This window comes from Eretmochelys imbricata, chromosome 8 (genome assembly GCF_965152235.1).
Source record: "Eretmochelys imbricata isolate rEreImb1 chromosome 8, rEreImb1.hap1, whole genome shotgun sequence".
Taxonomy (NCBI): Eukaryota; Metazoa; Chordata; order Testudines; family Cheloniidae; genus Eretmochelys; species Eretmochelys imbricata.
In genome coordinates this window covers 105,584,925-105,608,459 of record NC_135579.1, presented here as the reverse complement: position 1 = coordinate 105,608,459, position 23,535 = coordinate 105,584,925, and the positions used below count along the sequence as shown (strand labels likewise).

The 23,535-nt window shown below is 56.0% G+C and overlaps 1 protein-coding gene across 1 annotated transcript; it reads left to right on the top strand.

The window, feature by feature from the left end:
- Positions 1 to 11,719: 11,719 nt before the first annotated feature.
- Positions 11,720 to 23,274, top strand: PLK3 (polo like kinase 3). Its single transcript, XM_077824976.1, has 15 exons — positions 11,720 to 11,978; positions 13,440 to 13,547; positions 13,675 to 13,791; positions 14,760 to 14,889; positions 14,996 to 15,083; positions 15,629 to 15,724; positions 16,674 to 16,872; positions 17,411 to 17,537; positions 18,066 to 18,175; positions 18,337 to 18,454; positions 19,084 to 19,167; positions 19,658 to 19,820; positions 20,463 to 20,592; positions 20,907 to 21,017; positions 21,650 to 23,274. Exons 1-15 carry the CDS (start codon positions 11,775 to 11,777, stop codon positions 21,842 to 21,844), a joined length of 1,980 nt encoding a protein of 659 aa, XP_077681102.1. The 5' UTR covers positions 11,720 to 11,774; the 3' UTR covers positions 21,845 to 23,274.
- Positions 23,275 to 23,535: the final 261 nt, after the last annotated feature.

The window sequence follows — 23,535 nt, the reverse complement described above, 5'->3', positions numbered from 1 at the left end:
CCCACAGTTGACTAGCAGGGGAGTGTGTGTGTGATGGATAATACCGGTGTGGGTCTGACTGTACTCACAGGCCTTGTCTGTACTTAAAAACACTGCTGCTATCCCTACACCTTCAAAATCCTGCTAGTGTAGACACAGTTATACCAGCAAAAAGGAGCTTTTGTCGGCACAGCTCATGCCAGTTTGAAATCGGACAGAAGCAGGTTTTTGCCAGTATAACTGCATCTACAACAGGGCTTTTGCCGGCCTAGCTACATCATAAAAACAATCGTACCCCAACCAGCATTGCATGCTGGCAAAACATTTAAGTGTAGACCTGGCCTAGCATGAGATCTGTGTCTGAGCATGCTCAGTGCAAACTAAATGTTTCCAGAAGCCTGGGGAGGCTTGGTGTGAGCTGAGTGCTCCTATGGCTAATAATAAATGTATTTGGCCTTTTCTCCAGCCACTCTGCCTCCTAAGCACCTATTAAGCATTCCAGAGATCACAGTACATGCCTGGAATAAACGGTGCCCTGATACATGCTAAGAGGTTGTTATGGCTCATCATTTAAGACACAAGTAGGTAGGGGCCAATAGTTTAAAGGGTTTATTGATTTGCTTTTATCAGCTGACATAGGTGAGGTACCCCTGCAAGCTGTGATAGTAGTTAGGGCTTACACTGTTTTATTCGTCTTTTGAGCTTTCTACAATTAAAGGAATGGAACCAATTTTAAAAGGTGCAGTACCTGGAAATTTTGTTCTGTGTGTGCAGCACCTAACGCAGTGGGGCCCTGGTCCATGGCTCCCCCCTTACTCCTGTTACAAGTGACAGCTAAGCTCACTCTACCTGAAAGAGGTTAGAGGGGAGGAAAGACTTTCTCAGTTTTCCAGAGTGTTAGCTTTGTGCTTTGGTCTAGTCAGTTTCACGGTTTCCTTTGCAGAGGCAGGTGGTTTGTCAGTTTCCGTGTCTTGTCTGTATGGTTCTTTCTCACAGCAGCCAGAGAGAGAAAAACACGTTTTAAAAACAGGAAAATGTGGTTGTCAAGCCGCAGAAATAGGCAGGGAGACCCTGGGGCAGCTGATGGTCTTGGAATGGCTTTTAACTCATGTTTGAAAAGTGACTAGATTTCATTGCTGTAAGAAGTCCACCCCGCCTGCCTTTCCAGTGTTACTTCTCTTCCCGTTGCCTGACTGACCCTGTGAGTGTGTCCGCGGCACGTCCCCAAGAGACACTGCCCACACATCCGGATCTGTCACCTCCTGAGCTCAGGTGGGTCACCAGCAAGAGCTGATGGTAGCAGATGAGCAACGGCCTTATGAGCAGGCAGTTGGGCTCCGTCTGCAGCAGGCAGCAAACAAAACAAACTCCATAGCAACACAAGGCCGCGCGTTCTCCTGGCTGGGGATTTCAGACACGAAGCAGAGCGGGTGAAACAGAAACAGACAGTTCCCTTTTGGGTGTGATGCAGGGAACGAGTGTTTGAAGGTTACAGGAAGTGAGGGTGTAGAGAGGAAGGATGGTGCATTGGGTAGGGTGCTAGCCTGGGAAACCAGGTCTCAAGTCCCTGCTCTGCTACAGTCTCCCTGTGTGATCAGGGCATGTCCCTTCGTCTCCGTTCTCCATCTGTACAATGGGGTCATAGCCCTGCCTTCCCTCCCAGGGCTGTTGCGAGGATAAGAACAGTAGATTGTGAGGTCTCAGATACTCTGGAGAAAGGGACCAGACAAGGACTGCAGATGGATGGCTTTTGCTATGCAATACTCAGTGCTGGAAGCAGAGAGGCCTTCCTCACAGTCCTGCAAATGTGGTCTAGTGGTGAGAGTCTCGCTGGGACTCCAGACCCTGGGTATTCCTAGAGTTTAAGGCCAGAAGGGACCATTCGGATCATCCCGTCTGACCTCCTTGCCAGCAGAGAGCTTAGAGCCTCTCCTAGCGATCCCTGCATCGAGTGCATGACATGTGGTTGAGCTATCATGGATCTTTTAGAATGATATCCGGGCCTGATTTAAAGAATTAAAATGACAGAGAATCCTCCCCATCCCTAGGTCAGCTGTTTGATGGCTAATTACCATCACTTAGAAATCAGGCCTTATTTCAAGTCTGAATTTGTCTAGCTTCAGCCTCCAGCCACTGGATCTCGTTCTGTCTTTTCCTGCTAGGTTAAAGAGCCCTTGGCTGACTCAGAAATCTCCTCCCCTCTGAGGTACTTGTAGGCCATGAGCAAGTCCCCTCTTAATTTGTTTTGGATAAACTCAATAGATTGACTTTCTTCAGACCCTCATTGGAAGGCAGGTTTTCCAGACCTCAGATCATTCTTGTAGCTCTTTCCTGAACCCTTTCCAATTGGTTACCATCCTTTCTGAAGTGTGGACACCAGAGCTGGACGCAGCAGCCAGTAATGGCCTCTCTGATGCTGTATCCAGAGGTGATGCCCACCCTTCTACTCTACCTGATCAGCCATTCCCAGCTCTGTCACTGGGTGACCCAGGAGAAATCACACCCCAGCTTTAAAATGGGGATAGTGATCCAGCCCCAACTTTGCAAGGGATGCTGAGCTCCGGGAATGAGAAGCACTGCATGAATCAGGGTACCACCCTCCTTCTATAGTCTGCCTTCCCATCCAGAGGGGTTTCCGGTCTGCTTTCCCAAGAGCTGTGCACTGGGTCAGGGGCACTCCCTCCTGAAAACCTCAGCCTTGGTCTGTAATGCCCCGTGTCCTCCCCAGGAAATCAGGTGGCTGGCGGGGGACTCAGCGGCTGAAACCACATCCTGTCTCCCTGGTCGATGGCCCCTGACCACCATTCTGGTGCGGGATCCCGGACATGCCTTACCCACTCCCTTGCTCTCATGGACACTTTACCTTTCTTGTTTTCTTGATCTCCCCTGACTCTAAAATAAAAGCTGGTCCCTGCCTCCTTTCAACCTGTGACCTGGGATATTTAACTGCCCCCTGCATGGGCCCCGCTAGAAGCTGACGGGGGTAGCTGGATCTAATGGCTCATCTCTCTCTGTCTTGCTCCTCCTTTCTCCCTCCCCCTTGTTTCTGTTGCTGGCTTTGCTCCAGTCCAATGGTCTGGTGATGCTTGTGGCTCAGTCGAGGCCCCCCCTTCCCCATCTGTTAAGTCCCAGCTCTCCAGCCACAAGCTGATTGTAACACGGTGCTGCCCTAGCGCCCCGGGGGGCCAATGAACTGCAAGGGCCCTGCATGGGTTGGGGTGGACCGTGTCCAGCAGAGGGAGCTAATGGTCACTGACCCTGGGGCCAATGCACTGATGTGTGGAAACAAACTGGTGAAGCAAGAGCACCGGTGGGTTATGAAATGGGGGACATTCTGACCAGGGCAGTGTCCAGGTCCAGCATACGACTCTGTGAACGCCCCTCCCAGGCCTAGGTGCTGGAACTAAGCGGCTGCTGCACCCCCTGGCTGGAAGTGGTTTCTGTCATATCCAGGGTTTACAGCTTAGTTCAATGGCTCTCAGCACCCCCACGATACAAATTGTTCCAGCCCCCTGCTCCCTAGGGCACCGTCCAGCCGGTTGTTGCTACGTCTGAATAGACATGGCCCGCTGATGTATTCTGCACCCCCTCCACCTCACGCTGGGGCCTCATCCGCTCTCACAAGCTAAGCCGGCCTGGGCAGGGGCAGTCCTTGGATGGGAGATGACCAGGAGAATATTCAGGCTGCTGATGGGAAGAGAGCAGGTGACGCAATACGAAGCGCTATCCCCCCTGAATCAATACAGACCTCGCCGCCCCACTGTGATGCTAGGGGGTGGGAAACTAAACCCAGCCTTAACCTCCCAGCTGCTGAGGCACCTCCATAGGAAGACAGGAGCAGGACTCTCTGGGAAAAGAGCTCTGTGGAGCTCTCAGGATTGTCTCCCTCCCCACCAGAAGGTGGGCCAATTAAATATATGACCTCACCCACCTGGTTTCTTTCGTTTCCTGGGTCCAACCCGGCTACAGCAACACTGCAAACATATATACACCCAAGCAGGTCAGTTTCCATCCAGCACAGGTAGCAATGTACACACAGAGCAAAGCACACACAGGTACGTTGTCAGGCCCACACACACACAGAGCAAAGCACACACAGGTACGTTGTCAGGCCCACACACACACAGAGCAAGGCACACACAGGTACGTTGTCAGGCCCACACACACACAGAGCAAAGCACACACAGGTACGTTGTCAGGCCCACACACACACAGAGCAAGGCACACACAGGTACGTTGTCAGGCCCACACACACACAGAGCAAAGCACACACACGTACGTTGTCAGGCCCACACACACACAGAGCAAAGCACACACAGGTACGTTGTCAGGCCCACACACACACAGAGCAAGGCACACACAGGTACGTTGTCAGGCCCACACACACACAGAGCAAAGCACACACAGGTACGTTGTCAGGCCCACACACACACAGAGCAAGGCACACACAGGTACGTTGTCAGGCCCACACACACACAGAGCAAAGCACACACACGTACGTTGTCAGGCCCACACACACACAGAGCAAGGCACACACAGGTACGTTGTCAGGCCCACACACACACAGAGCAAAGCACACACAGGTACGTTGTCAGGCCCACACACACACAGAGCAAAGCACACACACGTATGTTGTCAGATCTATGTTCCTCCATCAGAGGGCAGTAGTACCCACAAATATAAAACATAAGCGAGCAGGTAGGACTCCATCCGGCAGGAGGTGTGATTCTTGTACCCCGGCACAGCCAGGGGAGGCCTGCACAAGCAGGTCTGATTCTTTCCAACCGAGGGCAATAATGCCATGCACACTATCTGGTTTAATTCCTCCCAGCCGGTGCCAGTAGCGAACGCACCCCTGCGGACGCAGGAGCAGATTCCTCCCCGCACCAGGCAGCGTTATGCCGATGTGTTGTCTCACACATGCACTCACCTACATGGTGTTCTCCATATGATAAACTGCAAACCCCTATAGCAATGGAGATTGCAGTTATGTGTTTTGACCAGCTCCCCTGCATTGCTCTGCCCACCATTCCATTTCCCCTGGGACTTACTCTAACACCCCAAGCCTCTGAGCAGCCTTAAAGAACCAAATGCCCTCACCCCAAGTCAGCCCACCAAAGAAATTATTCCTTCTTTCCTCCTAATGTGGAATTTTATAGTTACCCGACACTCAGGCCATGGGTCAAATCCAAATCCTTACTGTGAATCTGGGGGAAAGACCTTGCTCCGAAGGCATGGCGTGACCTCTGACCTTGGTGGGATTTGCGTGTGACCCTTCAAACACTCAGATGTCACCTCTCGGTTCTGTGTTCCAGGTTCACTTAAAACATCATCAGATCTTTACACCTTCTGCTCTTGAGCTGTATGGGGAGGTGAGTCCTAGTGATGGGAGCCCAGGCCTGGCACTGGCTCCCGCTTTGTCTTTGGGCAAATCACTTCATCGAGTCATGCCTCATTTTCCCCTTCTGTAAAATGGAGACACTGATACTTACCTCATAGGCGGCTGTGGGGTTTAATTATGTCCCACTTGTTCAGTGCTGGGAAGATGGAAAGTGCTTTGCAGGTACTAGGCCCTGTGCTGGTGCATGGATTTTATAGCCCCTTGTCTATTGTTTTGCAGGACACCTCTGTCAGCCATTTTGTCAGGCGGAGTTTAACGCAGCCCCTGGTTTAGCTGAGCCTCCATCCAGTTTGATCAAAACCTCAGGAACTGAGCATTTGCATCAATAATCATACAAGCTCCATCCTCTGCTTTCATTAGCTTGGATCCCTCTGAGGAGGGGTGATTCAATCAGTGAGCATTTAATTAAAGTCTCTCTGGTCCCATCACCAGAGTATCCAAATGCCTCATAATTTCTAATGTGTTTATCCTACCACCACCCCAGGGAGGAAGGGCAGCGCTGTTATCCCCTTTGCACAGGTAGGGGACTTGGCCGAGGAAGCCTGTGGCTAGCAAGGACTTGAACCAAGATCGCTATAGTCATAGGCTACTGTTCTAGCTGCTGGGCCACCCTCCGTCGCAGCCTTAATGCACCCTGGCATGTAATCAATGAAGGTGCTGAATGAGAGAGTTCACCAGAACCCAAGGGAAACCCACGTCAGGAATGAAACTGCTGTCCACGGTGTGTCATTGACACATGAGCACTGCCATGTGCCCTGCAAGCTGTGCCATGCCCCCTGCTGGTGGGGTGGGTAACAACACAGCCCCTTAACTCCTGCTGATGGGACCGGATTGGATCAGTAGAAGGGGAGGCTGCAATGTAGCTTAAAAATGAATGAAAAATGGCTCTTAGGACAGAAAAAAAACCTATTGAATAAACTAGAGGCCAAATGTTTAAAGGCACCACGGATCTCAGGGCTGCTCCCCACTCCACAGAGCTTGCTGCCTGTCTCCTGGTCCAGCCAGTGCAGTCCTAACCCGGCAGGGATCAGTGCAGGGACAGCTCCATTGGCCTAGGGCTCCCAGCCAAGCTCTGGCCTCCTGCTCTCTGGAGTGGGCTCCTCACCCGAACCCCCCCTTGTAATTCAGCCAGGTGCCCAGGCCAAGGTGATCCATTGGCTAGTGACTGCAGCATCCCTCGTGGTGGAAAAGCAACAGGGTGCAGGTGGAGCGCATGCGAGAGGGTCTTTCCTGAGGCTGCTGGACACGGGCTGACCCCGTGGCGCTTTCTGAGTAGCCCATCTTGTGCTGTGTGGTGGCACCTCACAGCCTCTCTAAGTCCTAGTCTGGCCTCTTCAGTCAAGAACCGGCCCACCCTAAATGAATCCAGCTCTGGCCTCAGCTGGCGTCTTTTAACTGGGGAGGCCACATTGCTTGGGGGGATGGAACTTCTCAGCCCTGGGAGGCGGCCCCAGACCTACTCTCCTATCCTAGCACTGTCCAGGGTGCCCCCAGGGGAATCGCACGCCAGGGGCCCAGTGAGAGTCACGTATCAACTCCAGCTTTAAACCCCCAAGGGCAGGGGTCCAGAGCCAACGGCAAAATGCTGACACCAGCCAGATCACAGATGCTGTTCTGGAGCCCGTGCGGTCACAGGTGCTGTTCTGAAGCCCGGTCCTGCTGCCATTGACATAAAGGATTGGGCCCCAGGGTTGGACACCCACCTCTGGCTGAGGCTTGTGGTTTGCAGGGGTGACTGGGGTGTGTGAAATTCTGCCGTCCCCTGGGCTAAGAGACTGCTTCCCCAGCCGCGGCCGGGAGGAGAAGGGGAGCGTCCCGATTGCAAGCCAGGATCAGCACCGGCTCGGGCTCCCTCTCATCCGGTCACTGCCAGAGGCTACACAAGTGGGGCAAAGAGCAGAGCGAGGTGTTTCTGGGGTCCACGCACCCAGGAGGAAGGAGGCCTAGCCCCCCGGGTGGTCTCTGGAAGCTGTGTGTGACTAGGAGAAGGGGAGGCAAACCCAGAGCACAGCTGCTGGGCTCTGAGCAGCCGGTAGAGGGCACCCAAGGCCTGTGACTCAGAACCCAGCCCAGTTGTGCCATGGCCAGGAAACAAACAGTGGGATGGTATCAGGGGCACCCCCTCCTGCCCAGTGGCCGATTGATGAGCAGAGCAGGGGGGTGTTAGGGGCTGCAGGCACCTGGCTGGCCAGCCTGTTTGGGGGGCGGTTCCTGGGCTGGGCAACCCAGGGAGATCCAGCGGCACCTTTTGCATTTCCCAAATGCTGCGATGGATTCTACATGCGAGGCTGGCTGGGCTCCCTCCTCCTGCCTCCTTCCTAGGCCTGCAAGGCTCTGACCTGAGCCCAATGCTCTGCTGAGCTGCACCCCTGCCCCAGAGGGATCCCCACAAAAGGGAGCGGGAAACTCGGTCTCCACGGCCCATTCAGTCCTTGAACTCTCTGCTGGGGACACTGGCGATCAAGCTTCCAGCTTAGGTACTTATCCGTGTACCCCCGTTACTGGGGCGTCATGCTTACAGCTGTTAACCCTCTCATGCCCCTGTGAGGCAGGGCACTGCTATCATTGCTAGGGAACAGATGGGGAACTGAGGCTAAACCCCAGTGGAAGCTGGGCACCTAGTTACCTTGGAGGATCTGGGCTTAAGTGACTTGGCCAAGGTCACGCAGGGGGGCTGCAGCAGAGCAGGGATTTCAGCTCAGGTCTTCCAAGTCCTAGCTTAGCACCCTAAGCACTAGACCATCCCCTCTGCTGCCCCTAGGTGCTGGCCTGTGACACCCTCGGACTCCCAGCCCCCACAGGCCACTGCGGCAGCAACCTGAACATAAGGGTGAAAGGCTCCAGCCCCCTCACTGCCAATCAAACTCTACCAGGGCTCCTCCAGCACCGGGGCTGTGTTGTTCTGTCAAGTCAGCTCCTTGTGGAGAAGGTTCCACGGGGCTGGGGCCTCCATCGGAAAGCGCAGGGTTGCCCCGTGACGCCTCCTGCCCCTCCCGAGCCTGGAAACAGGGGCTGGGGGGTGGTTACGGCTGGGTGGAGAGGGTTAGTTTCTGTGAAGTGGTGAAGGTCTCCTCGGCATCTGTTCTCACTGGGGGCGGGGCTCCCTTGTGTTTGTTGTGGTGGTGGCTGGTATGTTCGTTTCCTGTGTGATAGCTGGAAATGTGAGAGAAACAGAGCAAGGGGGAGAGACAGAGAGGAATCATTGCTTATGCTCAGTGCCTCATTTTCTCCATCTCTAAAATGGGCTTGAGGCTAAATGGGTGGGTCATGAGGCTAAATCCGTCTGTGCTTGCAAAGGGCTGAGCTCCTTGGATGCTGGAGCTAGGCAGAAGGTCATTCTAGTACGTAGCTCTCTGCAGCCTCAGAGAGCACTCTACACTTTAAGTTAATGAAGCTTTCCTGTCCTCTGGGAGGTAGGCAGGTAACACGTCCCTTAGTGGATAGGTGGGGAAACAGAGGCACAGAGCAGGGAAGAGACTTGCCCAGAATCACACAGCGAGTCGGGGCGGAGCCTGGGAAAGACAAAGGAATTGGTTCTTCACATTCGCTTGCATTAAGGGCCATTGACACTTTCTCCGTTGCCTGGTGAGCTGTGAAGGCCACAACATTGGGTCCGTTTCTCTTTGAAGAGGATCCTTGAATGGAAACTTCGGGTGGTCCAGGAAGGCGAGGAGAACAGCTGGGGAGGGGAGATGGGGGTGAAGTAAGTGATGCTCCCTTGAGAAGTCTTGTTTCTTTGAACCCTAGAAGAGAGATTCCTGGGACCCCATCAGCCCGCTCCCCATGCTGATACGTGATTGGGAATCCAATTAAGCCCCTTTGGTCTCCTCTACATCCTGCCCCCCCTTTCCCCCACTCTGATTCCTTCTGAAGGGTAATTAATCTAGAAGCCAGTTGTGGCAATTAGAAGTCCTGCCAGGGTGCAAATTGCAGCCGCAATACTGGAAAACCAGCCTGCCTGGGAAAGGATTATCAGCAGCCCCTGAGAGCAGGGAGGGCAATACTGATTCACTAGTGGAGGGCAGCATCTGCATACCATCGTCAGCTCAGTGCATGGGAAGAGTTGATACTTGGGACTCCAGCTTTGCTTGTGACAAAATCTTGGGACAGGCAGAGTAAGAACCGCACTGGAGATCTTGTACATTGGGAGCAACTCCCTGGGTGGAGAAGGAGGCGAGGAATCCTCTGCCAGCATGACACCAATGCTCATGCCACCAAGAGACGTGTAATTCTGTTACTGAGCCATCAACACAGGATGGCAGCTAAGACTGGGACCCGTCAGTAACTAGGGATCCACTAGCGAATGCTCAGGTTTCCCCTTGTGCCCTCCTGGGCGATGTCTGGCATTTCCCCCGAACTAGGCCTGCTGGCTGATATGATACAGACAGGAAGGGGGCCGGGGGTCTGGCTGGCAGTGAGCTCTCTGAGACTCTTAGGAGATGCAGGCTGGGCCCTGCGTCATTGGGAAGAAAGGCAGGATTCTGACAGGATGTCGTTTGAGCTTTGTTGTCTTTCCTGGACATGCTCCTTGAACAGCTTCATGCCTCACTGTCTGGCAACACGCTAATACGGTCAGAGACAGAGTGGGAGCTCAGTGTGGCAGGGGGTGGAGCTGATCTGAGTCTCCCAAGCACCATGTCAGTGGCTAGTAGTATATAAATGTTCTGTAGCATTGGATCAGGGTAACAGTATAATACACCATGATGATGAGATGAACAGGGACAGCCTGTGGACCTGACCCAGAGGAGCCATGCAATTGCCTTGCCTGAGAGCCCTCTGCGCTGCCTGTCCCATAACAAACACCTGGGGGCTGGCGTCGAGCTCCCCACCAGACCCCCTTGCTGTGCTTCTGTACGTAACGCAAGTCTCTCGCCCGGCTTCATCCGCTCACCCTAAAAGCCATACAGCCTTTCAGCTCCAATCAGATTAGTGTCTGACACATGCCTGCTGGGTGAGGGGCTCATATCCTGCCCTGGCAGGGGCAAGAGACTCCGTGACATTTTAGGGTTTGTTTTCCATCTCTGCCTGTGATTCTCTAGTAAAGCCTGGCTAGGCCTGTCCTCCTGACCCTCTCTGTCCATCTTACCAGCTGAGGCTTCCCCCAAGCCCCGCCTTGGCATCTCTTCAGACTTGGAGGACTAGGGATCGGGAAACCTAAATAGCTTTAACATGCCAGTGCCCTTCTCACTGATTCCAGCCCGAGCTCCGGCCCTGGTAGGCAGAGCCCACCAAGGGCCCACTCCTGCAGGGTGCTGAGCTCCTGCCGCTCAACTCTGAGCAGGGTAAGATGACACAATGGGAAGTGAAGTATGAATCAAGGCAGACGGTGACCCTAAGAGTCCATCATGGTGGTAACCAGCCACCCCTTCCTATAACCTGCCCTGCCCCTTCTACAAAAATGAATGAGGAGAGAAACTCCTTGCAGGAAGAGCCTGACTGGTCCCATCCCCCTGATTAAAGTGCTCTCCTGTCAGATAAGACATTGGCCTGGATCCCAGTCGTTAGGTGCCTAAATACGTTTGAGCATCTGGCCATTATCTTACCCAAACAGAGCCAAACACAACTGATTGCAGGAACGTTGCCGCAGTATTTGGGGCCATTGCTGCAGGATAGTGGAGTGATTTGGTTATAAAATACTTTGGGAAAGAGACCCCCATTTCTTGTTCATCTCCGAAACAGGCTGGGGACAAGGAGGGCTCTGAGGGGCTGTGCAGACCCCAACTCTTCCCTGCAACCAGGTGTGGCTGTTACACCAGGGGAAGCAAACACCTGGCAGCCAGAGCGTGGGCCCAAAGGACGAAAACAAACCAAACACACCCCGGGGACCGAACCCGCAGCCTTCTGGGGGCCGGTTTCTTTGACGCGGTTCAGCCGTTCCCAGGCCTGCCCTTGTGAACTGGATTTTCCTTCTCTGGGTTTCCAGGGAGGGTGGCAGGGCAGAGGCAGCCCCCCCCGGGGGTTATTCTGTTGAAGAGTCTCTTTACCCTGCGGGGGGGACTACCCCGCCCCCCGGGTTCCGGTTTCAGCCCGGGGGGCAGCGCAGCCGACGGCCACTCAAACGCAGAGGGTAACGTCCCGCCCAGATCTAGCGGGCGCGGCCGCTGTCCCGTTACTAATTCGCTCGGTCGGACGCCGACGGAACCGCGGGCCCGAGGCGAGCCCCAGGCGAGCCCCAGGCGAACCCGCCGCTGCCCCCGGCCCCCGTCTACGAGCGCCGCGGTCTCTTTAAGAGCTCGCCCCGCCCCCACCCGGAGGGCGGGGCTCCGGGGGTGACGTCGGGCCCTGCGTGGCTTAAAGGCTCCGGGGTTCCCCGGCGGCGCGGCTGCCGGGCGTGGAGGTTCCAGGGCGGCTCGCCACGTGCGAGGGGCTGGAGGCGGAGCGGCCGGCGCCCCCCATGGAGCTCGCCTGCTACGCGCGGCATCACCCCTTCCACTGCAGCCTCATGGGCTCGGATCCGTACAAGCCTGGCCCCGCTGCCGGGGCCGCCCAGCCCAAGCCGAGCCCGGCCCGAGCCGAGCCCCGAGCGGCCGAGCCCACCCGGATGATCGCCGACCCGGTCAAGGGCAGGCTTTACTGCAAGGGACGTCTGCTGGGCAAGGTACCGCCTGTCCCGGGGGCGCTCGGCGCGGGGCGTGCGCGGAGGGGGTCCCGGGGCGGCGGGGGGCGGCCTGCTGGGTCGGGGGCCCTGGGCCCGGGGCGGCGCCCGTGGGGGCAGAAGGCTCTTTCCCTGGCCGCTCCGTGCGAAGCTTTGGACCCCCGAGGCCTGGCTGGGGCGCTGCTCTCCGATCCCGCCCCGCGCAGGTGGGAGCTGCTTGCGGGCTGCCGGCCGATGGGGGTGGGTGGATCCCTCCGAGGGCAGCCTGGCTCCGGTATCTGCGTGCTCGGGGGGCGCAGCTCTGCGGGGGGGTGATGCGGCTGTGAGCTGGTGAGTCACCCCTTCCTTCCCTCCCCCATCCCCGGCACTGGGCAGTGGCAGACTCGGAGTCCGTTCGGAAGTGCCCCGGGCTCTCCCCCGGCTCCGCTGGGAGCTTTAGGGACTTGCTCTGGGGTGCGATCCAGCAAATCTCCCCGGGGCCTGCCCTCTCTCCCCCGCCCCCGGGGAGCCCCTGCGAGGCCCGGTTCTCCTTCTGAGACAGCCTCCGGTTTCATCGCTCCGGCAGGAGCTGCCCCCGGAGCAGGTGTTTGGCTGCGGCACGCCCAGCCTCCGCTGCCTGTGGTCGCCGCAGTGGAGGGAGGCGACTCGATACTCTCCCCCTTGTGCCTCGATAACTCGTTATCTTTAGCGACACCCCCCTCCCACGCCCCCGAAAAGCGGCTTTCGCCCCGGACGGAGCAATCGGAGGCTTCTGGTGACCTGCTGCCTTCAGCAACCTCCTCTTAGCACCTCGGTTTCAAAGCCCTGCCAGCGACCTCCCAGCCGGAGGGAGGGGGAAGTACTGAACAGGGCTGAGTTCTTTGTTCACTCCGGGCCGGGGCCTCATGGTTGGCCCCATTGGCTGCTGGGGCTATAGGGCAGAGGCTGATCCCCCATGAAAGAGCCGCTCGCCTTCTCTTTACCCTTCAGAGCATTGTTCCACCTAGGGCAAGGCGCAGGGCGCGATTCTGTGGCTGTGTGCCTTGCATCATTGCAGAAAAACCTGCCTGTACGGTTCTCTCCCCCTGTGGTCCAAAATCTTGGCCTGTTCTCGCTTCCCTCCCATGTGCAGGACTTTCCAGTTGCTCTTGGGGAGAAGACTCAATAGTGGTGTGGTGGGAGGCTGGGCATGATACAGACTTACAGGAACTGATTTTAGAAAGTGGCCTGACTCAGGGCTGTCACTCCAGATTTTAATAATGGGGCTTCTAGCATGACAGGAAACCAGATATTTTGGTTTTCTTCAAAGCCCATGTGTTCCAGGGAAACCTCCAGGAAGTCAAATGGCAATTGTTCTATCCTGAGCAGGTGGAGCTGTGAATAAGTGAGTCACTGACATGTGTTGAATGCTCTGGTGACTTCCAAGAGCAGGGGGAGGAATGGAAAATGGTGACCCATGGGTAATGACTGCCTCTTCCTTTGCAGGGAGGATTTGCAAGATGCTATGAAATGACTGACGTCAACAGCAACAAAACCTATGCGGTGAAAGTTATTCCTCATAGCCGAGTGGCTAAACCACACCAACGGGAGAAGGTATGTGTGGAAGTGATGGCTGAGTGCTCAGCCCTGGGGGAGAGCAGAGAGATTTCAAGCTTGCCCGGAGCAAGGTCTTTGCATAGTGATGGGGCTGCTAGTTGATGGGCTCCTTCCTCCTTTTCAGATTATGAATGAGATCGAGCTGCACAGAGACCTGCATCACAAACACATTGTCAAGTTCTCGCATCACTTTGATGATTCGGAGAACATCTATATCTTCCTGGAACACTGCAGCAGGAAAGTACGTGGTGGGCTCGCCCCATATGGCCCATGGGCTGGTGTGGCGCTGTTGGGAGCGCTGGTGCATGGATTCGAGGTGTCAGTCGTGTTAAGGGGGGACCGTGCAGCAAACACACCCGATTTGTCTAGTGTAGACAAGGCCGTAGCTGTGTTTGCGTTCCCAAGTCCCCGCAGGCCCCTCGTCACTCACCGCTTATGCACGGATGCAGATCTCGTTTTCTAACGGATGCTTGAATTCACACTCAGCTGCTTGTCAGATGTGCCCCTTTCATTTTCCAGTCCTTGCCTCATTGTGTGTCATTGGCCGGGTAACCGGGTTAGCTAAACACCACGTGCTGGTCTTGCGTAACCACACTAACCCTGTGACCGGGCTTCTCTTGGTGGGGCTGTTCCTAGATTCTACATGTTGCTTGGGCCGTTCTAGTCTGGCTCTCTTGCCAGCAGTTCACTCCCTTGTAAATAGCAGTGGGGCTGACCCAAAATCCTTCAGTGACCCAAAGCTGCTAAGGTGGCATCTTTGGGCCTGCCTGGATCAATTCAGGCTTTCGCCAGCCAGTCACGCTGGCAACTTCTCAGAACAGCCCCTGTGTAAAATGAGTGGCTCACGGCCACGGCTTCACCAGAAGTGGTATTTCGAGTCCTTTGGCCTGACCAAATATCCTGCTCCAGGAGCAGGCTGCACCTCTTAGTCCTAGAGCCTGAGGCCGGAAGAAATGCCTAGGGTGATCTAGTCTGACTGCCGATATAACGTGGGCCAGAGAACAAACCAGAGCCGCTCTCACACGGGAATCGAGCCCCTGTTTTTCCTGGTACCAGAGCCAGCTCCCCTGGTCAGGGCGGGGCTTGCCAGATTAAGATCAGGGGTCTGCATGCTGCAAACCACAGCTCGCACTAGTGTCTCAGGCCTCTGGTGAGGCACGTCCCTGACTAAGAAGGTTTTCGCTAACTGCTTTGCTTTTCCTCTTCCAGTCCCTGGCGCACATCTGGAAAGCCCGGCAGACGCTGCTGGAGCCGGAGGTGCGGTATTACCTCAAACAGATCATATCAGCCTTGAAGTACCTCCATCTCAAAGGCATCCTTCACCGGGACCTCAAACTGGGTGTGTACCATGACCTGAGCGCCTGTTCGGGGGGCAGGGTGGGGAGCAGACCCCTGGGTAGCATCCATCCCTGCGCTGGTGTCCTAACGCCTCCCTTCTGTTGTAGGCAACGTTTTTGTCAATGACAACATGGAGCTGAAAGTTGGAGACTTTGGCCTCGCCGCCCGGCGCGAGTCTATGGACCAGAAGAAAAAGTAAGACTCCTAACGTGCCAGGCTTTCCTGCTTGCCTGCACCTTGATACTTCATTCTTCCCCTCAGCCCCATACCCTGCCTGGGAAATCCACCACCGCCCTCCCATCTCTTACCTTGCTGTAATCAACTGCTGGCCCTGCCTGGCCGGGGGGAGGGGAATGCACAGGGAAGAAGGTGCCTCCTTGTCCCGGCCCCACACTCAGGCGGTGAGGGCAGCTGTGTGGGGATCAGAGGCTGGAGGGAGCTTGGTGCTGGGTCAGTAGTGGGGGGAGAGGTGGTCTGTGGATGCAGGGGGAGGGATCGTGGGGGGTTCTAATCTAGGGAAGGTGTTAAATTGGATCCTGAAGGGATGGGGGCAGGGTGCTTGGTGCATTCCCTGGAGAATGGGGGTGATGGAGTCCTGGTGCTCTGGATGCAGAATATACATGCTGGAGCCCAGGGCTCGCGCGTCTACCCCGTCGGCCAGGGAGCTGCATGGAGGAAGACTTGTGCTCTGGTTTGTTACTGCGCCGCTGACTATGCTCTGCTCTGCTCTCTCCCCATAGGACGATATGCGGCACCCCCAACTACCTCGCTCCTGAAGTGCTCCACCGGCAGGGCCACGGGCCGGAGTCAGACGTGTGGTCTCTGGGCTGTGTCGTGTAAGTTCCCAGCTCTTGTTGCAAAGCAGGGCAGGGCTGGTGGGAAAAGAGACTGGAAGAATGACAGTGTCCTGGGCAGCTTCCTGGGAAATCAGCCAGATCCGCTCCCCAGCACAGATGAGTGAGCTGGTCTCTGGTTTGCATGAGTACCAGTCAGATGCCACTGAAAGCAATGGGCCTTGCTGAGGGCCAAGCTTAGCTTGCAGAGATTTTATTACTGCTCCTGGATTGGAAGCAAAGCCCAGCTGGACTGATCCTGGGGCACCTGCAGGGCTGGCAGTTAAGGGGGGAACCCTGCCGTGCTTGTAAATGGCTGGCGCTTGGTGTCATCCAGTGAGCCCATTGAGACAGACCCCTGCTGCTCCGGAGTCCCGTGTCGCTGCAGACGACACTGCTCTGCAGAGTGCTTTCAAAACAATGGAAAATGTCAGACACGAGGGGTGGTCACCAATCTATTAATATGGGCGGCTATCGCTCCCCACAGTGTGAATTGTAAACATCGCTGTGTGGCTGTTTGCCCTGGTAAGCCACAGGCTTCCTGTTGAACTTTCCATTCACTCAGGCCTGGACAGATGGAGGCGGAAGGTGGGCTCGCACAGCGGTGAGCTCAGCCGCCAGGGGTGGGACTGGGGCAGAGTTTAGCTCCACCCCTGCTAAATATAGAAGTGGCTCAACTGACATTCCTGGTTCCCAAGGCTTCCTTATCTCGTGCTGTAAACGATTGCAGGGAGGCGCATTCCGGATGTGACTGCAGCCTCTTGCTACTTAGAGGCTGGTGGTTGCTCAGAGGCTTGTTATAGGTGGCACTTAGAGCCAGGTGCAACCTCTCGTCAGCCTGTGAATAACTTACGTGCCTTGTAATTGCTTGGCTGGGGGTGAGTCAGGACGGGGTTTGCTCAGGTGGACGGGGGACGTGTGCCCAGCCCTCACTCCCATCACCTCTTTCCAGGTATACCTTGTTGTGTGGGAACCCTCCCTTTGAGACCTCAGACCTCAAGGAGACGTACAGGTGTATCAAGCAGGTGGAATACACCCTCCCAGCCTTCCTCTCCACGCCAGCAAAGCAGCTGATCACAGGCATCTTGAAACGCAACCCGCGTGACCGCCTCACGCTGGAGGGGATCCTGGACCATGAATTCTTCACCAAAGTGAGTGGCTCTCCTGCAGGCAGCGAACGCGCCCCCACCCCTGGACCAGTCTGAGGAGAATGAAAGCAGGGTGGGCCTGATCTCTGCGTGGGTGGCAAACCTCCCGGGGTGTCTGTCTCAGTACATTGCGCTCCTCCCACGACCCAGTGCCCCTGCAGGCTGCAGAGGACACCAGACTGCTGGAGACCCCAACCTGCAAGTGGCCGCTCTCCCTGAGCCTGCCTTATTGGCCATTAACATCACTGGGTCTTTAGCCTTAGCGTGCCTCCTAAATACCCTTGTATACATTTGAGCTGCATCTGCCCTGCGGGGCCATGTGGCTGTTACACGTGAGTGCAGGCTGCGTCTCAGGGAGGCCGATTCTCAAGTGTAGCCCTTTCAGGGCAGCTCCCAGGAAATGTGAGCTGCCACTGGCTGTCGGAGGAGAGAAAGTGGCCACCGCCAACAAACCAAGGGCAGCTGTTGTCTGTCTTGCTGCGTGACGTGTGGTCCGTGGAGGAAGGTAAACCAGACAATGACACGCTTGCTCTCTCCCCAGGGTTACACACCTGATAAGCTCCCCCCCAGCAGCTGTGTGATGATGCCAGAGCTGAGTCCCCCCAACCCGGCAAAGAGTCTGTTTGCAAAAGTCACCAAGACGCTGTTTGGGAAAAAGAAACCCAAAAGTAAGTTCTCTCCCTCGTGTCTGTCTTGGCTTTTGTTGTTGGCCAGCAGGTAGCATGAAGCCAGTTAAACCTGATGGAGGATGGCACGCCTGACCTCTAGAGCTCGTTCTGATCTTCCACGGAAGCTTTTATTCTGATGCTCTGTTGCACAGAGCACTGCTCCAAGCAGGCGAGTCCTCATTGCCTAGGTTCTGCAGAACATGCTTGGAGCTGAAATGCCATTCCAATCCCTCTCCCTTGGGATGGAAATGTTTCCTTGCAACTTAGCAAGTTCACCGGGTGCATGAGAACCAGGAAATGAAACTGACTGAAACTGCCCAGCCTGGTTTCGCTGGCCAAGCTGAGTGAAGTGCAAAACTGGAACAGAATCAGGGGGTGGGAGAATGTAAACAAGATCTCAAACTGCTTCTGCTCTCGGCTGGGGCCAGTGGAAGGACACTAAATATCGATCCTCTGACCCACCAACTCTGCTGGCCTCCCTGACCATCTGCTGGGTCTGCCCACTAAACGTCTCCTTCTTCCTTCTAGTTAAGAAGGGCCCCTCTGAAGAGAAGGAGGACATCTCCAAGTTGGTTGTTGGCCTCATGAAGACCTCCATCTGCAGGCAGATGAGCTACAAAACTGTGGAAGGGAATGAGGTAAGATTGAAGGCTGGGAAAGGGGAGCCTTGCTGGCTCCTTGGGCGAGGATCCTCTTCCCTGAGTGTCGGTATCCTGGCCGGGGAGCAGGGATGAGGTGGGGCTGCTCCTGGAACGGAGCCCCAGGTGGGACAGTGCCAATATGCACAACCTCTCTCCAGGTGATCCCCTTGACATGTCAGAGCACCAGCTGCAGCCCCGTGGAGACGCTGGCAGAAGAGGGTTCGCGGAGGTCCGTCTCCAGGTCCATTAGGGGGACAGCAGCCAGCAGCTGTGAAGGTGAGTGAGGCGGAAGCCTGCTTCGAGCAGCTCCTGTATGTAGAGCCGTCCTGCCCTGAGATTCTTGCAGCTCTGCCCCTGGCCTGCCGGGTGGGAGTGGCAGGGAGGCCAAGGAGCTGCTAGCGAAGTGTTGCACTGGGCTGGGGGAGGGGCACTGGAAACCCTGTGAGATCCCCAGCCACCCCACAGGGGTTGGTGCTGACATCACACTTCCCAGCAAGGAGAGGACCATGTCTAGAGACAATTCTTTGTACCCAGCTGAGGGTGGGGGTTTGAATGACCAGTTACTGTAGACCCCAGATCTCTTCCTCCCATGCTTGTGACTCCCTGGTTCTGGCTGATGTGGTTTCCTGTTGTGAAGACGGGGGCCTAAACTTGAATCCCTCTATTCCCCAGTGACCTCAGAGCTGTGAATTCAAAAAGAACAGTAGCTCTTCATGGCAGCTCCACAAAATCCCTGCCCTTGCCTTGTGGGGAGGGAACATCGTCTTGTGTCTTGGAATCTTCTTAGGCATCAGACACAGCGTGCTCCTCGGCAGCAGCTGATCAGGCTACCTGTCTTGCAATTTCTGAGCTGATCAGCAGCTCTCTGCCTCCAGTATGGCTGACGGATCTTTCTTCCCCTGCAGTGTTTGAAGAGTGCATTACGGCCTCTGCGGTCACTGAATCTGCCATCGGACTCCTGAAGAGCTGCCTGTCCTCCATGCCTCCAGGTAACGCGGATTCTCGGGCTCTTGCCGATTCTCAAGTTGCATCACACAGAGGGTTAGCAGGGGGATGGAGGGGGACAACACAGGAGGGCCAGGTGTAGCAGCTTCTCCTCGAGGCTGGTGTTGGCTTGGTCAGAAAAGACTTCCATGGTCCCGGAGTGTGAAACCGAAGGTGGGGAGGGGGGATGTGTCCCCATGGCTGCCCGGTGGCCCTTGTGGGACTCCAGCATCTGTAAGATGCTCTGAATGGAGACTGGTGCCTCCTGTAGGGAACTGGCTACTTCCAGTGGTATTGAATAGGCTTAGGGAGGAAGCTGGCTGGGGTGGGTAATGTGGCTGGAGCAGAGGGCTGGACCTCTGGAGACCTGGCTGGCTCCCAATCTGCCTGCTGGGGCCGGCAGAGGTGCAGGCCACCCGGTGCTTGCTAGCCTCCTCCTTCATGAGGCCCATCCTGGGTGTCGCCCTGCTCACAGTCCCTTCTGGCCCCCACCAGCCGAGCGGAACCCTGCCTCTCTGGCTTGCCACGAGCACTTTGCCTGGGTGAGCAAGTGGGTGGACTACTCCAACAAATACGGCTTTGGCTACCAGCTGTCCGACCACCGCATCGGGGTCCTCTTCAACGACGGGACGCACATGGCTCTGTCGGCCGATCGGAAGTAAGTGGAGGCCATGGGCCACCTGGATGTCTCTGCTCTGTGTGGGGGGGGTCTCCTGGCTTTCTTCCTATGTTGGCCTCTGGGCAGCTGCGTGGCACTTAGAACTCAAAGCAAGAAGAGGAGGAGAAGGTGCGGGGTTGGGGGGGACCCCGTGAGGGCTTCCCTGCAGAACAGCAGCGTTCCTCCTCCCCAGGGGCCGGGCCGAGCAAAGACTAGCATGGCTACAGGCCAATGGGGACTGGGAGCAGTAACTGTACACGCCGAAGGCGGTGAACTCCAAGGAGCGTGTTCAGGTCCCAGGGGTACAAGCCCTGTTCCTAGACTCCAAGCCTTGGGCTGGGCGAGGGAAGCCAATGCCCTTCTCCCCAGGTCTAAGATCAGACTCTAACGAGGCTGCCAGCTCCTCTCCTCAGCAGGGCCCATGTCCTGTGGTTACACCTCAGTCACAAGACAAGACCCTCAGACTATTGCTGGCTCTGAGCACGTTCTGCCGCTTACACTAGAACCCCCCATCCAGCTGCGGGTGACCTAGGCTCCCCACGGTCTGGAACCTGATGGTGGAGCCCATGCGCATTGCACTCCTGGCAGTGCAGGGACTTGCTGCTGGAGATGGAAGCTCACCTGGTCTCCTCCCCTTTCCAGGATGGTCCATTACAACCTAACAAACAGCAAACACTTCGCCTTTCCCATGTCGGCCATCCCAGAGCAGCTGCAGAGCCAGACGAGCGTGCTGCGGTACTTTGCCTCCTACATGGAGCAGCATCTCATGAAGGTGAGTGGCCTCCTGGCTGTCCAGAAGCCAGTGCTGCGGGGTGGACTCCTGGCAGAGCAAGCTCACTTGCTGAAGGGGGAGCCTGTGGCTCACAGGCATGTGGCATAAATACCGGGGGGAACAGCTGGGCGTGCTCCTCGGGGAATGCACTCTGGGGAGCTCAGCTGGTGGCTTGTTCCTGGCCCAGGCGCTGTCTAGTCTCGCAGCAGTAGAAGCCTGTGAACCAGTGGGTGGCTGAGAGATGCTTGCTGGGTTTTGTCCTTGAGGCTGCTGCTCAGGCAGGAATCGGTGGCTAATGCGGATGCTTCTCCTAGGGGGGAGACCTGCCCAGCACAGATGAGACTGAGCATCCTGCACTGCTGCTCTTGCAGTGGGTGAAAACTGACCAGGCCTTGTTGATGCTCTTCAGCAACGGAACGCTCCAGGTATGGTGGGGCTCTGGGGATGGAGGGGGGAAGATGGCATCTGCCCGGCTTGCCAGTCCCTAGACCTCTGCGTAGGTTTCCCAAGGCTGGCTCTACAGAACTAGCCCCCACCCCTCTGTAGATGGCTGCTTCCCTCACCTGCAGGGAGCAGCTGCTTTCAGTGCTTCTCCACTTCTCCCAGATAATCTGTTTCAGGGCTGGAGTTTTCACACCAGGGCTTAGGAACCAGTTCTAGTTACAGGGGATTTCTTAGTCTTCCCCCAGAGGTCTGGGGCTCCTAGGGGGAGACAACAGGGGCAGAGCAACCTCCTCACTTGGTCTCTTGCTCAGCTAACCTCTTGTTTGGAAACCTTTGCAAGGGGAAGAGGGCTCCTTGGCTGAGTAGCCAACCTGTGGCTTCCCAGCATGGGACCCTTAGCTGCATGTGTCCCTCCCAGCTTTTGTTAGCCCTGAGGCTCCCCTTCTGCTTGGCCTAGCCATGGCACGGGGGCTGCCCTCCTGACCGTGGCCAAAGCTCCATCACAGGTCAGGGAGAAGGGGCTGGCTGAGGCCCAAAGCATCAGCCTGGGAACTATGAGACACACCCAGCCCAAGGCTGGAGAAGTAACTCCTCTGTAACATGGCTCTCCTAGGTGAACTTTTACAACGATCACACCAAGGTGATCCTCAGCAAGCCAGACCATTCCTGTCTCCTGACCTACGTCACCAAAGACCGCAGCTCCTACACGTACAAGACGAGCAGCATCAGGGAGCTGGGCTGCTCTCCAGAGCTCCAGTTTCGGCTCAAGTATGTCCTCAAGCTCCTCCAGGAGAGGGCCAATGCCTAGGCTGGGGCCTTGGGAGAAGCCTCCTTGAATTCGAAAGCCTTCCCCTGTCATGTCAATGGAATGAGTGACAGCTCTGGCTGCCCACCAGAACTTTCCTACCCAGCTAAATATGACCAGGCTGAAGGAACTTAAATAAGGGCATCTGGATATTTTGACTTAGCAGCCGCTGGCCTCAGCATCCTTCATCTCCTGATGGCTGCTGGCTGTTGATACTGAAATCCTTGCCCTGGTGTTTGTCAGCTGACTGCTTCAATCCATGGAGGAGATGGGGAGGTGTGTGGGGTGAAGTTACACGTCAAGTTTACTCCTGTGTAATCTTTACACAGCTTAAGTCGTGCACGTGGTTGGGTAGGGGAATCTCCAGGGAACAGCTGTTCCTTCTCCTCCCATGCCAAGCAAGCTGAGGAGAGAAGGAACAAACCTGATTTTTAAGGGGGAGAAAAATCTTTGTCCAGTGTCTAAATGCCTAAATGTTAAGAGCCCAATGTCTGTCCAGGTCAGTGTCCTGTCCTGGCCTCTGAGCTGGGGCAGGGAGGAGCTGAGAACCATGCTCCATCTGGGCTTGGTTAGAACCTCCCTGCTCCTGCCCTGTCTGGCCCACATGGGGAAGGCTCCTAGTGAAACCTGCCCAGCCTGTGGGTGGCTGGGGTGAAGGGGAAGCTGCTTTTAGCTCCTCTGGCAGCGCTGCTGACTTTACGCTGAGCTGCTACCCCTAGGGACTCTCTTCTGCAGAGGGGGGTGTCTCCATGTCACTCTCTGGCCCTGGGGGTGGGATCTTAGCTAACACGAGCATCTTGCCTAGAGGCCTGAGAGCTGGATGGGGGCCAGGGCCACTCAGCAGGGGTGGGAGAGCCTGCTGTGGGGCAGACCAGCCTAGGCACAGACACACCAGGAAATACTTTATTGAACTTGAAAATATCTCTACAGCAGGAGCCCAATCGCTCTGTCAGGAGGGGGTGAGAATAAGGATACCCTCTCTGAGGGAGGAGGTACGGTGTTGCCAAGGCCAAGAGCTCTAAGGCACAGCCTTTGTGTCAGCCCAGGCTGGCCCCTATTCCGGCCCTGGGTGGGGAACGGGAGAGCTGCAGAATTGTTACACTAAGGAGGGGGCAGGGTCCCTCTCGTGCTGAGGCTTGGTGAAGGCACATCCCCTGCTTGTCTTGCAGCTTGCGCCAGGGAATGTGAATTGCCACGGTACAGACTCGAAATGCTTTAAAAAGGGACCCGATGAGCCCTCAGCCAGCTGGGACCTAAACAGGATTGACTTTTTTCTGGTTTCCAAATGCAGGTTTTTTGGCCTGATGAAATTATTTATGTATTTGTATTTATATTGAAGTATTTATTTCACCCCTTCCGTGGTCTCCTGTCTGTGCAGGGCCCTGTTTGCTCCGTGCCTTGCTCACTAATAAAAGTGTTCCTTTTATAAAACACATGGGCCTGCTGCCACCCTTCTCTACCTTCTTGGGGAGCTGGGCCCTTGCTGGGGCAGTGCCATGTCTCTCGCTGCAGCCCCTGGCTCAACGATGGTTGCCTGCCTGTATGGGCATTCCCTGTGCACTGGGGACATTAACCTGCCCTATGCAAATGACTCCCATGTATCCTCCAGGACCTAGGGCTACTGCTCCTGGCTCTTGAGCAATTGACTACCTGGGAAGCAGCCCTCAGGCTGCCCCTCACAAAGATGGGTGCAG

Excerpts from the sequence above, each read along its gene's own strand:
- PLK3 (XM_077824976.1), top strand. The coding sequence starts at position 11,775 with ATGGAGCTCGCCTGCTACGCGCGGCATCACCCCTTCCACTGCAGCCTC. Across the intron at positions 11,979-13,439 it reads AGGGACGTCTGCTGGGCAAG|GGAGGATTTGCAAGATGCTA; the intron begins GTACCGCCTGTC and ends CTTCCTTTGCAG. Across the intron at positions 15,725-16,673 it reads TGGTCTCTGGGCTGTGTCGT|GTATACCTTGTTGTGTGGGA; the intron begins GTAAGTTCCCAG and ends ACCTCTTTCCAG.